At 45.1% G+C, this 15,276-nt stretch overlaps 1 protein-coding gene across 1 annotated transcript in view; it reads left to right on the top strand.

Moving 5' to 3' along the window:
- The window catches only part of SLC9A5 (solute carrier family 9 member A5), a 139,121-nt gene that overhangs the window by 64,402 nt on the left and 59,443 nt on the right, over positions 1–15,276 (top strand). Inside the window, exons 6-7 of the mRNA XM_082270038.1 lie at positions 10,117–10,337; positions 14,557–14,759. Of these exons, the coding sequence (XP_082126164.1) occupies positions 10,117–10,337; positions 14,557–14,759 (424 nt within the window). The remainder of the gene's footprint in view (positions 1–10,116; positions 10,338–14,556; positions 14,760–15,276) is intronic.

Raw genomic sequence — 15,276 nt, forward strand, 5'->3', positions numbered from 1 at the left:
TGTTAGATTTTTACATTTTTTTTTTTTTTGGGAATGTCATATAGCAGAAAGTGAAAAATATTGTTTTTTTGTTTTCAAAATTATCGCACTTTTTTGTTTATAGCGCAAAAAATAAAAATCGCACAGGTGATCAAATACCACCAAAAGAAAGCTCTGTTTGTGGGGAAAAAAAGGACATCAATTTTATTTAATTGTCAGTTAAAGTAACGCAGTGCCGAATCGCAAAATAGGGCCTGGTCATTAAGACCCGGTTCACACTACTCCGACTTGTCAGGCGACTTGGTCGCCTGACAAGTAGCGCTCCATTCTGTGCAATGGAACCGTTCTAATCAGAGCGACTCAAGTCGCTCCGACTTAGAAAAGGGTTCCTGCGCTATTTTTTGGCGAAGTCGGAGTGACTTGCATTGACTTCTATTATGAGAAGTCGTTTGCAAGCCGCGATGAAGTCGTGCTGCACGGGCGACTTCAAAGTCGGGGCGACTGAGTCGCCCTGGTGTGAACCAACTCTAAGGGGGCAAATCCTTCTGGTCTTAAAGTGGATAATGATGTAACTACAACCCATGGGGGGGGGGGGGATTTACCCAGATTCTGGTGCAGCTGTGCATGGTATCCAGCTTCTAACGTCAGCTTGTTCAAGGCTCCATTCACACCTGGGTGTTTTTGAGCGTTTTTCAGCTCCAGAAACGCTCAAAAAAAACGTTCCGAAAACGCCCAACAAGTAAAACCCCATTCATTTAAATGGCCCCTGTTCACATCTGAGCGTTTTGCGAAACGCCTGTAGCTGAAAAAAGTACATGAGCTTCTTTTTGGGCTGATTACCAGCGTTTTTGATAGATGTCAATGCCTGCCTCCAACAACGCCTGAAAAAAACATCTGAAAATCGTGGTAAAATCGCGGGAAAAATCGCGGGAAAAAATGCGGTAAATTGCAAGTGTGAATGCAGCCAAAGAGTCGGTTTACACTACTCCGACTTGTAGCAAGTAGCTCCCAATGCTGTGCAATGGAACCGTTCTAATCAGAGCGACCCAAGTCGCTCCAACTAAGAGCCGGTTCACACTGGGGCGACTTGTCAGGTGACCTGGTCGCCTGACAAGTCGCCGTGGGTCTCCTGCCATAGAGAAGCTGTGGACCCGTTCTAATAGGAGTGACACAAGTCGCTCCGACTTAGAAAAAGGGTCCTGAGCTTCTTTGGGGCGACCTGCATTGACTTCAATGATATGAAGTCCGTGCAGGTCTCTCTGAGGTCGCCCCGGCTAGTCGGGTCGCTGCTATGTGAACCGGCTCTTAGGCTACATTCACACCTGAGCGTAGCGTTTTCTACTGCAATTTTACCGCAATTTTTACCGTGATTTACAGGCGTTTTTACAGACGTTTTTTGTGCAGGCGTTTTTAGATTAGAGACCAATGGAAAACGCCTGTAATCTGCCCAAAAAGAAGCTCATGTACTTTTTTGAGCGTTGGGCGTTTTGCTCACAGCGTCAAAACGCTCAGATGTGAACAGGGGCCATTGAAATGAATAGGATTTGTCTTGTTGGGCGTTTTGAGAGCTGATCCTAGAGCAGAAAAACTCCCCAAAAACGCCCCAAAACGCCTACATGAGAACGTAGCCTTAGAAAAAGGTTCCTGCGCTATTTTTTGGCGAAGTCGGAGCGACTTGCATTGACTTCTATTATGAGAAGTCGTTTGCAAGCCGCGATGAAGTCGGGGCGACTTTGAGTCGGATTCGTGTGAACCGGCTCTTATTAGGCTTTGAGGAGTCCCCGTTCACACTGGTTGCGACTTGCACCAGTCTTGTCGGCAATGGAACTGTTCAAATCGATGCGACTCCGACTTTGCGCTGCTGCACCGATTTGAAACGAAGGCTCTCGTGCTATTTTTCACGATTGCAGGTGCGACTTGCATAGACATTCGTGCATGAAGTCGCACAAAGGTCAGGCAAGTCGCACCTGAAATCACACAAGTCGCACCTGAAATCACACTGACCTGCGGCTTTGAAATCCTGCTACATCGAGTGAAGTAGCAGATTTCCCAGAATGTGCGTACTCCAGAGACTCTAAAACATCTGTGACCGTGAAAACAGGCTGAACACGGAGTGAGACAACAGCGGTGACACAGACAGCGCCCACGTAGCGTACTCTGATGCGTGCCGCACATTGTCGCTGTGTTGCTTTGTTGCAGAAGATACAAAGTCGTCTATAGACCGTCGGCTCGTTACAGAACAGCTGAGTCACAAGAGAGATGTGAGAAGGTGAAGAGGGTCTTCATAGAGAACACAGAGTCTCACACACACCGGTGACTCATACATGTGACCCGCTTCGCTGAGCATAGTCACGACGCCGCCCACGCAGCCATCATCAACTGCCACTTCTCACTTCTTCCTCGTCCGGTTCCTTCAATAAAACATGGAAAGGCCACTTTGTGTGATCTTCAGGGTCAGACTGGGGCTACAAATCAGTGTTTGTATCGCAATAAAAAGTGGGGGGGAGCAAATAATTTGGCTCACCCACCAATGGGAGCGTGACATGATAAAGTATAGTTCAAGTTCATAGCAACAGTTTTAACTAGTGATCGACTGATATCGTTTTTTTATTACCGATACCGATATTTTGGTTATTGCATATCGATATCGGCCGATATTTTCGTACATTAAAAAAAAAAAAATCTTTATTTATTTTTTTTTTTTAATGTACTCTTGTGAAGGGATCTGAGGGTCTAAAAGACCCCAAACCCCTCCTCTGCACTTAAAAGCATTCAAAACGCCAAGTTTGGCCGTTTTGAATGCTGTCATTTTTTTAATCTGGTGCCGAGTACCCGGAAGTGATGTCATGACTTCACTTCCGGGTTTTTACATGGAGACCCGATCAGAGCCAAACGCGGCTTTGATCGGGTCTTCAGCGACCGTGCAGGCAGAAGCCCGGGGGTGGGGGGGGGGGGGTCCTGTATATAGGAGAGGGGTATAGGGGAAAGGTATATAGGAGAGAGGTATAGGAGAGGGGTATAGTGAAGGTATATAAGAGAGGGGTATAGGAGAGAGGTATATGGGAGAGAGGTATATAAGAGAGGGTATAGGGGAGAGGTATATGGGAGAGGTATATAAGAGAGGGTATAGGGGAGAGGTATATGGGAGAGAGGTATATAAGAGAGGGTATAGGGGAGAGGTATATGGGAGAGAGGTATATAAGAGAGGGTATAGGGGAGAGGTATATGGGAGAGAGGTATATAAGAGAGGGTATAGGGGAGAGGTATATGGGAGAGAGGTATATAAGAGAGGGTATAGGGGAGAGGTATATAAGAGAGGGTATAGGGGAGAGGTATATGGGAGAGGTATATAAGAGAGGGTTATAGGGGAGCGGTATATAGGAGTTGTTGTAATGACAGCTCCGCAGCTTCTCAGCCACATCAGTTGTCATTACAAGACAGCCAACCGTCAGCTATGGACACCAGTACTGGGATGATGCCTCTAGCTGCAGATTTCAGATATACAGTACATCACAAAATAAGTACACCCCTCACATTTTTGAGGGGACAGCAAGTTTACACTGTTATACAAGCTGTACACTCACTACTTTACATTGTAGCAAAGTGTCATTTCTTCAGTGTTGTCACATGAAAAGATAGAAAAAAATATTTACAAAAATGTGAGGGTGTACTTACTTTTGTGAAATACTGTATCTTCAGCCATAATCCTGGTAAATCACTATATATAGTGTGTGTGTGTGCATATATATATATATATATACTGTATATAAACATATTATATATGTTTCTTCCACTATATTTTATGTATTATTTATTGCACATATAGAAATTAGCAGCAATCGCACACAAGCTATTCTTACAATTTTTAATGAATTATTTATGAATTTTAGCACATTTCATTTTAAATAGCACATTGTGGCACATTTTATTTTAGCACTGCTTGGTAGTATTTGCAGATCTGTGTTTTACTATCATACACATCTTTAACCACTTCCTGCCCGTATGACGTCCTAGACTTTTTTTACCCAGCGATTCCTACAATATAAAAGCCATCCTAGCGGCTGATTAGTGCGCCTCTCTCGGGGGCTCTCCAGGGGATCCCAGTATCCAGTCCGGCAGTGCCACCGGGTTACCATAGAGCTGGTCCCCCGGCCATCTCTATGATTCTGGGAGGTCAGAAGCGACCACATGACATCACTCCTGGTTATGGCGGATGTAAACACTGCCATTTTTTTTCCTGGAAAGCAGAGATCAATGTTTTTTATTTTTTGTTTTTTTTTTATCTCATGCTTTTCAGGGTAGAGGAGATATCTGGGGTCTTATTGACTACAGATGTCTCCATAAAGAGGACCTGTCATGCCTTATTTCTATCATATTCACATTTCTTGTGAAAGGAATAAAACTGATTAAATCATACTTAAATGGAATGCCCATCCCCCCCCCCTCCCTCCATGGGTTCCTGGGAAAAAGCTAATAATGCAGCCCTGCCGTTAGATAAACGGACTTACATTGGAAGGAATTGTCCTAAGAAGTTTTAAAGGGTGTGACAGCCATGGACAGCTTAGTGGCGCCTTGGCCCTAATCCCTGCTTCGATGATTTGCTGGTTGGCTGCGATACCCCCTCTCCTCCTTGATTGAATTTCTATAAATAATGGAGGGGACTCTATTTTCTCTGTAAGGGTGTACAGGTGTTCAATTTATGGGTGTTTCTGTTATATGGTCATTACCTCGCTTTCATTTCTTATTGTGATATATATATATATATACTGGGTTGTGATGGCTTTGTCTCCCGGCAGCACACCGATATATAGAAATAAGCCAAAGTGTACATACATAGTGTGAAACTGCCTCAATAAGATTTATTTAAAATGGTCAAAAACACTTACAGACACCTGCAGGTAACCAGCATGTAGTAAATAGAGTGATTAAAAAAAAAAACCGGCGTTGACGCGTTTCGTCTTATATGACGTATTCATAGGGCTTATTGTGATGATATAACTTTGCCTAATTCCATGTTTTTTATTGTTGTACCATTGCTTTGCTTACAATAAAGGAACATTCTGTTTGTTAAAGGAATAAAAGTGATTAAAAAAACACTTATAGGGACAGTGTAAAATAAATAATAATTTAAATAAAATGTTTAAAGTGCCCCCATCCCCTAATGCTTGCGCGCAGAAGCGAACGCATGCATAGGTCACGCCCACATATGTAAACGGTGTCTGCACCACACATGTGAGATATCGCCACGAACATTATAGCGAGAGCAATAATTCTAGCGCTATACCTCCTCCGTAACGCTATTTAGAGTCAGATTCAGAATACTGTAAAAATCCCATTCCCATTATTGCTATACAGCTACACTCAACAAAGACAACACAAGATCACAATAATGAACAGAACATAAAATTACCAATAAGAGCAATTAGTATTGAAAATCTCAAAACTGGTAACCTGTAAACATTTTTAAAGGGTCGCCTATGGAGATTTACTTGGCTTAACATCATCTTTTATATTTTATAAAAAAAAAAAATAGGTTATATATTGCGTTTTTAGCGTTAAAATTCATAAAAATATATTTTTTCAAAGAAACTTTTTTGAAAAAAGGCTTCGCAATTACTGTGTGACATAAAAAATTGCAACACCCATCATTTTATTCTCTAGGGCAAGGGTGTCAAACTCAATTTCATTGTGGGCCGCATCAGCATTAGTGTTGTTCTCAAAGGACCTGTTGTATCTGTAAGACTATGCATCTTCTTAGAGATACTCGGAAATATGCACTGTACAGAGTGTAGAGTTCATGAGTGCGCTACATACAGATTGCAGAATTCAGGGGTGCGCTATGTACAGACTGCAGGGTTAAGGAGTGTATGACATACAGAGTACAGGGTTTATGGGTACGCTATGTACAGAGTGCAGAGATGAGAAGTACAAGGTGTGTAGAGTTCATGAGTGTGCTACATACAGAATGCAGAATTCTATGTACAGACTGCAGGATTGAGGAGTGTATGACATACAGAGTGCAGGGTTTATGGGTGCACTACGTGCAGAGATGAGAAGTTCACGGTGTGTAGAGTTCAGGAGTATGTGGAGCACAGAGTGCCCATCCTCCAAAAAGCTTCCATACATCTCATCTGCCTGGCTCTAGTACCGTCCGGCAGTGTAGGTGGCTCTCTCTCTTACTTGAAGGGAGATCTTTGGTTGGCACTGCTGTGCCCTGCTGTGAGTGCATGCAGGCTGCAAGAGTCTGGGGTGGCAGAACTGAGTTCCACCACATTCCAGCTGAAAAAATGCCCTGGGTGCGAGGGCCACATAAAATGGCTTGGTGGGCCGCATTTTGCCCGCGGGCCTTGTGTTTGACACCTGTGCTCTAGGGCCTCTGGTTAAAAAATGTATAATTTTGTAGACAAAAAATTGATTGTTACATGTAAAAAAAGTGCCAGAAAAGGCCTGGAGGTCAAGTGGATGTGGTTTTTGTAGAGATAATAGTTTCTGGTCGGCTTTCTTGTAATAACAACCGATGGGGCTAATCAGCCGCTCGGTTGTTATTACAAGCAGCGGAAGGGGATGTTGTTGTTCCCCCCCCCCCCCACCGCCTTCTGTCGCTTCATCCGGGTCACCTGTCCCACCGGGAGGCCCGAGCAACCAGCCGCCATGTCCGCTGGCTGACTGGAGACCCAAACAAAGCCGGAATGGTAAGCGACATCATGACATCACTTCCGGTTTACTGGCATCTTAAAGGCACCAGGTTTAAAAAATAGAAAGTATTTAAAAACGCTGATCTTGGCGTTTTGAATACTTTTGAGTGCAGAGGAGGGATTTGGGGTCTTTTAGACCTCAGATCCCTCCATAAAGAGTACCTGTCACTGCCTATTACTGTCACATTCCCCCCCTCCCCCCGATCCCTCCATAAAGAGTACCTGTCACTGCCTATTACTGTCACATTCCCCCCCTCCCCCCCAATACCTCCATAAAGAGTACCTGTCACTGCCTATTACTGTCACATTCCCCCCCTCCCCCCCCGATACCTCCATAAAGAGTACCTGTCACTGCCTATTACTGTCACATTCCCCCCCGATACCTCCATAAAGAGTACCTGTCACTGCCTATTACTGTCACATTCCCCCCCCTCCCCCCCGATACCTCCATAAAGAGTACCTGTCACTGCCTATTACTGTCACATTCCCCCCCCTCCCCCCGATACCTCCATAAAGAGTACCTGTCACTGCCTATTACTGTCACATTCCCCCCCTCCCCCCGATACCTCCATAAAGAGTACCTGTCACTGCCTATTACTGTCACATTCCCCCCCTCCCCCCCCGATACCTCCATAAAGAGTACCTGTCACTGCCTATTACTGTCACATTCCCCCCCGATACCTCCATAAAGAGTACCTGTCACTGCCTATTACTGTCACATTCCCCCCACTCCCCCCCGATACCTCCATAAAGAGTACCTGTCACTGCCTATTACTGTCACATTCCCCCCCTCCCCCCCGATCTCTCCATAAAGAGTACCTGTCACTGCCTATTACTGTCACAAGGGATGTTTACATTGCTTTTGACAGCAATAAAAGTGATAAAAAAATAAATAAAAAAAAATGTAAAAGGACTGTCTAAAAATAAAAACTTTTAACCAGTTCTGGGCCGGAAGGATTTGCCCCCTTATTGACCAGGCCATTTTTTTGCGATTCCGCACTGCGTTATTTTAATGGAAAATAGCGCAGTCATGCAACATTGTACCAAAATAAAATTGATGTCTTGATTCCCCACAAATAGAGCTTTCTTTTGGTGGTATTTGATCACCTGTGCGATTTTTATTTTTTGCGCTATAAACAAAAAAATACCGACAATTCTGAAAAAAAAAAAAAAAAACAATATTTTTTACATTCTGCTTTATAACATTCCCCCCCCCCCCCCCCCCCAAAAAAAAAAAAACTGAAAAATCAAATTTTTTCATCCTTTTAGGCCAATTTTTATTCTGCTACATATTTTTGGTAAAAAAAAGATCGCAATAAGCGTATTTTGATTGGTTAGCGCAAAAGTTATCACGGTTACAAACTAGGGGAAAATATTTATGTAATTTTTATTTACTAGTAATGGCTGCGATCTGCGATTTTTGCTGGACTGCGATGTTGCGGCGGACAGATCGGACCCCTAACTGACATTTTTTGACACTTTTGGGGGGGACCGGTGACATTACTACAGTAATCAGTGCTAAAAATATGCACTGTTACTGTACTAATGACACTGACAGGGAAGGGGTAAACCTAGAGGTGATCAAGGGGTTAAATGTAAGCCTAGGGGAGTGTTTACTAACTGTGGTGGGCGTGGCTTGTGAAATGATCATAGAGCTGGGGCTCTGAGGAAGAGCATATGCCTCGAAACGCGTCAGCCGTCATCCTAACAAGACTATGGACACATGCATGGACTACTTCTGATACTCAAGTTTATGAGTCTGATGTGATTGATTTTCACCTGCGTTTGTGAGTAGCCATTTTTATGTTTTAATATTAAAAGCCTATATTGAGGATAATGCGCTAGGTCGGTGCGCCCTTCTTTTGTGTTTTTGTTTGCAAATGATCATAGAGACCTTTGATCTTATATAGAAGGATCACATGGGCTCTATGATCATTCCAGGGAAAAGAACGGTCAGCTGTGTTTACAACAGCTGACCGTTCTTCTCTCTCAGTGGGGAGCGATCGCGGGTGACCGTGGCAATCGGAGGCGCCTGCCCCGTGCATCGGAGTCCCCGCTGCCTAGTGGGGGCGGCAGCGCGCCACCAGCAGTGCGCGCTCGCCCCCCAGCACCAGGCGCGCGACCGATGTACCCCTACGTCGGTTCGTGCAGGAGCAGCCTGCCTGCCGCAGTATATCTGCCGCGGACGGTCCGGAACTGGTTAATGTATATTATGTAACCGCTTGCCGACCGCCGCACGACTATTTACATCGGCAGTCAGCCCCTCACAGGCAGAGCGACATAGGGCTACGTCACTAGCCTGTGAGGCTCTAGGGAGCGAGCGCGCGCCTCCGAAAGCGTGTTCCCGCGCGGTCACAGACCCCCCCACGCATGTGCCCAGCGGACCCGATCTTGCGATCTTCCGTTACACCAGAAGAAAGGCAGGCGGCTAATGTAAACAAAGCCGCCTGTCATTCTCCCCTGTGTAAGAATGGAGATCAGACGGTTCTACTATGTAGGACCGTTGATCTCTGTTCTTACACTAGTAGCCACAGCCAATCACAGTAAGAATCACGCCCCTAGGGACACACTTAACCCCTCCCTCTCCAATAAAGTTAACTCCTTCACTGCCAGTGTCATTTTTACTGTAACAGTGCATATGTATAGCACTGATTACTGTAGTAATGTCACTGGTAACCCCAAAAGTGTCAAAAATATCAGTCAAGGGTCCGATCCGTCCGCCGCAATGTCGCAGTCCTACAAAAAAAATCGCAGATCGCCGCCATTACCCGTTAAAAAAAAAAAAACCAACAAAAATGACAGAAATCTTTCCCTTAGTTAGTAAACGCAATAACTTTTGCGCAAACCAATCAAAATACGCTTTTTGCGATTTTTTGTTACCAAACATATGGTAAAAAAAAAAATTGGCCCAAAATGTTAAAAAATTTTGATTTTTACATTTTTTTGGGGGAATTTCATATAAAAAATGTGAAAAATATTATTATTTTTGCAAAATTGATGCTCTTTTTTTGTTTATAACGCATGATCAAAAAATCGCACAGGTGATCAAATACCACCAAAAGAAAGCTCTGTTTGTGGGAAAAAAGGACGTCAAATTCGTTTAGATACAACGTCCTTTTTTCCCACAAACAGACCGCGCAAATGTCCATTAAAGTCACTCAGTGCCGAATCGCAAAATAGGCCCTGGTCAGGAAGGGGGTAAAATCTTCCGGGGCTTAAGTGGTTAAATATCGGCACCTGACATCGGCTATCGGCCTGAAAGGTGGGCAAAAAGTAGTTTTCGGCCCTAAAAAAACTATATTGGTCGACCCCCACAGTTGCTGCATACTGTTACATGTCAGGAATTTCATTCAATTGGGTCCACTTTGATTTTGAGTTTATCTGAAATTTATGAGCCTGATGAATGTGTTGAGTGGTGGAATCTTTCACTTTCCTCCTGCAGGGTGACGTTCTGCGGATTGTGCTGTAAGAAGTACGTAGAAGCCAACATCTCCAACAAATCCCGGACCACCGTCAAATACACCATGAAGACCCTGGCCAGCAGCTCCGAGACCATCATCTTTATCTTCCTGGGCATCTCCGCTGTGGACACCTCCAAGTGGATCTGGGACTCGGCGCTGGTCCTTTCCACGCTCATCTTTATCTTTGTCTTCAGAGCAATCGGTGAGTCCGATTCTCAAACTATTTATTATCCACAATACCTGCAGAATGTTTCATAAAATATTTTCCTTGGTAAAGGATTCCGTACGTCTGTATTCTGTGCCAACAGAACATTTAATTTCAAATCCTGAATTTATAAAAAAAAAAAAAATAAAAAAAATTCAGTTGTCTATATATCCATTTGACCCCCCCGGGCCTTTTCTGGCACTTTTTGTTTACATGTAAAAATCAGTCGTTTTTGCTAGAAAATTACCTTTTTTTTTTTTTAATGCTGAAGTCCTAGAGCAGGGATTTCCAAACTACGGCCCTCCAGCTGTTGCGGACCCAGGGCAGCCATCAGGGGGGCACAGCCCATACACATGTAAGGGGCCCAGGCGTTCCGAGGGGCCCGGCTGCCCTGGCCCCAACCAAGGAGACCGAGTAGTTGCAGCTGCAGTAACTAGCAATTGCTAAAGCATAGCGACTGCAGAGTAAGCCAATGCAGCTGGACGGATGTCTCTTTGCTGGATTGCGTTGACTCTTAAGTTGTAAGAGTGTTAAAATAGAAGTGGGTGCACTGAAGGACTCGGTGGGATGGCCAGTGGGTGGATTCTGTGGGACGGCCAGAGGGCAGGCCCTGCGGAATGTTGGTGGTCAGGCCCGGTGGGGCACAGGCCTTAAGCTGTGTAAGGGGCCCCAAAATTTCCGATGGCTGCCCTGTGCGGACCTACACATCCCATAAGGTATTGTAAAACTCTGACATTCACATACATGACTAGGCACAATGGGAATTGTAGTTCCTGAACAACTGGAGGGCCATAGTTTGGGAATCCCTGCCCTAGAGAATAAATTAGTGGGTGTTGCAATTTTTTATGTCACGCGTTATTTGCGCAGCGTTTTTTTTCAAACGCGATTTTAAAAACATATTATACCCAATTGTTTGGTAAAATGTAAAAGATGATGTTACACCAAGTAAATAGACACCAAACATGTCATTCTTTAACCACTTTACCACCGGAGGATTTTGCTGTCTTACGTCCAGGCCACTTTTTGCGATTCGGCACTGTGCGACTTTAACTGACAATTGCGCGGTCGTGTGACGCCGTACCCAAACGAAATTACGTCCTTTTTTCCCACAAACAGAGCTTTCTTTTGGTGGTATTTGATCACCTGTGCGATTTTTACTTTTTGCGCTATAAACAAAAAAAGAGCGTAAATTTTGAAAAAATAATATTTTTCACATTTTTTTTATATGAAATCCCCCCCCCCCCCAAAAAAATGTAAAAATCAAATTTTTTTTTTTAATTTTAGGCCAATTTGTTTTCTGCTACCTATGTTTGGTAAAAAAAATCCCAATATTTTGATTGGCTTGCGCAAAAGTTATTGCGTTTACTAACTAAGGGAAAGATTTCTGTCATTTTTGGTGTTTTTTTTTTAACGAGTAATGGCAGCGATCTGCGATTTTTTTTTTTTTTGCGGGACTGCGACATTGCGGCGGACAGATCGGACCCTTGACTGACATTTTTGACACTTTTGGGGGTACCAGTGACATTACTACAGTAATCAGTGCTATACATATGCACTGTTACTGTAAAAATGACACTGTCAGGGAAGGGGTTAATTTTATTGGAGAGGAAGGGGTTAATGTATGCCTGGTGCTTACTAACGTGTGGGGGGGGAGGTGACTGAGTGACACAGGGACAGATCGGATGTTCAGCTATGCTGAACCCTGCAATCTGACCCTGCCTGTCACTTAGGAGATCCGCCCGCTTTTTTTACACAAGCGGGCGGATCTCCACACTCGATTCCCCGACAATCGGGGAAGAGCAGCGGTGATCACCGCCTCTCCTCCCCTGGCCCGACTCCCGCTGTGACTGAATACAGCGGGAGCGAGCCTCCGGCGGCACGCGAGCGCCGCCCACAAGGGGAGTGGTCTAGCGACGTAGGTCTACGTCGCTGGATGAGAACGAGCCACTGTGCTGCAGTAGAGGCACAGTGAGCGGGGGTAAAGTGGTTAAAATTGCGCACGCTCGTGCACTGGCGACAAACAACGTAAATTGTACTATCCATAGGCAACGCTTTAAAAGCCTTTACAGGTCACCACTTTAGATTTACACAGGAGGTCTGGTGCTTGAATTACTGCCCATGATCTGACGTTTGCGGTGTTACCTCGTTACCTACGATCGCTGTTTGCATGTGTGCGGGACCAACACGAGCATAGGGGGACAGGGGGCGCTTTAAGAGAAAAAATGTATTTCAAATATTTATTTAGTTTATTTCTCTTTAATTTATTTTTTTTATCACTTTTATGTTTATCACAGGGATTATGAATATACTCTGTCATAGCAATAGACAATGACAGGTACTGTTTATGGAGAGAACTGGGGTCTATCAAACCCCAAATCTCTCCTTTGCCCTTAAAAGCATCTGATCATACCAAGATCGGTGTGATAAGATACTTTCCAATTTTAAAAATGGCGTTGTTTACATCCAGGAAAACCGGAAATGATGAATGCTCGGGCATCATCCCGGTATAATCACTTGAAATCAAGTGCATTTTGAACACAAATCAGCTTTTTCTGCGATATTTACCTCCTCTCTGCCAGTATCCACTGCAGAAATCCTGCTACATCCGGCTGCCACTGGGCTTCAGGGTTCAATGACACCATGCGTTGTATAACCCCTTCCTTAAGCCCAGGCTGTCATGGACACACCCCCTGTGGGCAGGGCTGCTGTTAGAAATCATGGGACCCCCGTACAGCCTACCCATATCAAAGCAATTTTTTCACTTAAAATACACTAAAATCATTATTAGTGGACACAAACATAACAGAGAACCCGTGTGAATTATCCCTTTTATAATTGTTTTTTTTTACATTTTTACATTTTTAAAACTCTTTTATTTTATTTTACAATTTTTAAAAATTATTGATTACAATGTTTAAAAGTCTGGAGGTGTCAGACTGACGGGGGCACATGGGGGCATCAGAAACAGACAGAATTGGGAGGGGGCCGGGGAAGCAGTTACAGGAACAATGCCCTGTGTCTGTGTCTCTCCCTGCAGCAGCTGAAAGCCAGCGGGAGGGAGAGAACCAGGCTTTCAGCTGCTGCAGAGAGCTGCACGGGGCTTCTTTCTGTAATTGCCCTTCTGCCCGATCGCACCGATTTTCCCTGCTGTTCGGGCCCCCCTATGTGCCTGGGGCCCCCTAATTGAGGACTGGTGGTCCCCTCCTATCAGCAGCCCTGCCTGTGGGTGTATTGATGGCTCCCTGGGCTAACAGTATTACTACTCTTAATGGAAATCACACATTGTTATGTCATCACAGATCATGCAGGAATAAGGACTGCATACTGCCACTCTCCAAATTCTAAGAGCTCTGAAGATGGGAAAACAATCACCTTTAAGGCTTGGTCCACACCTCTGCCTGCAGCTGCGGGAGTCGCATCCAGTGGCGGCTGGTGCTCCATGGGCAGGGGGAGGGCAGCAGACGGACCACACCATACCCCCCCCCCTCCGGGCCACACCAGCCCCCCCCCCCGGTCATGTGGAGGGCAGGCAGCGGTGGCGGCGGCTTCCCACTCAGTCTCCTGCGTCTCCTCCCTCCTCCTCCTCCTCCTTGGCCAATTGCATGGCTTCTCATTTCGGCCAATCAGGAAACGGGTCACAGGACCCACTTCCTGATTGGCCAGGAGGAGAATCCGTGTGACAATAGCGAATATTCTTTCCCTATAGTCACACAACTGGGTGGGCTCAGGGCGCAGTGCTCTGCACCCTGAGCCCACCGTTTTTTGAAGCCTAGTAGAGCCTCTGGCTCTAATCACATGCTTAAAAAAAAAAAAAACCATTGGAATCCATGCGTCCGGCACCCTGCATGTAGATTAGGGGGCCGGATGGCTGGAAAGGGGGGGGGCGGCGCCCCCTGCGCCCCCAATGGACACGCCGCCACTGGTCGCATCTGTTCCTGCAGCCACCCGCAGCCAAATCGCGCTGCTCTTTCTGAATGGCACCCCCATGCATCTCAGCGCGTTAGTGAATGCGAGAACTGCAGAGAAATCACATGGTCAAAAAGACGCTGCCCCTGTGGTCGCATTTTTTAAAATGCGCATGCACTTTTTTTTTTTTTTTTGCAGGCACATCAGCCCATTCATTTGAATAGACTGCCGTGCCCGTGCAAACGCAGATACTGTATGTGGACCTACGGTAAAACATAAACTCTAATGACAGGTTTGCTTTATATTCCAGGTGTTATCCTGCAGACTTGCGTTTTAAATCACTTTAGACTCCTCCCACTGGACAAGATAGATCAGGTTGTGATGTCGTATGGCGGCCTGCGAGGGGCGGTGGCCTTCGCTCTTGTGACCTTGTTGGACAGCAAGAAAGTCAAAGCCAAGGGATACTTTGTGGCCACAACAATAGTCGTAGTGTTTTTCACGGTGATGTTTCAGGTCAGTATACGGATTCACATCTGTGTCTTCTTCTGTCTCTGATGGTTTAACTCTGCTGCTGCATGAGATTAAAACGTTCGTTCATTTTGCTATGCAATAAATGGGCCCCAGACTTTTTAAAACAATGGAGAAAAAAAGAGTTTACTTTAAATGGTAACCCTGTAGGCCAAGGATGGCTTTCCTGACACCTGAAAAGGAAGTGGGGGGGGGGGGGGGGGGGAGGAACCCAAAGAAGTTCTATAGGGAATCAGGCAGACCACGGTGACTTTATGTAAAACAATCTTTATTGATGCATAATATGTAAAAATCAAACACAGATAATAGTAAGAGCAGATTACAGATAAGGGTTAATATGACAAGGTTGCCGCTAAAAAGCCCACATCCCAGGATCACTCATACACCAATATGATACAACAAATTAAACAAGTAGCAATGAACTGCACAGTGTAATGATCTGACCGCGGTGAAACGCAGGAAACCCCAGAAGTGTCTGGACACAGGGCCAGGACAAGGGGTG

Source organism: Pelophylax lessonae, assembly GCF_965119305.1.
Source record: "Pelophylax lessonae genome assembly, chromosome: 10".
Classification (NCBI taxonomy): domain Eukaryota; kingdom Metazoa; phylum Chordata; class Amphibia; order Anura; family Ranidae; genus Pelophylax; species Pelophylax lessonae.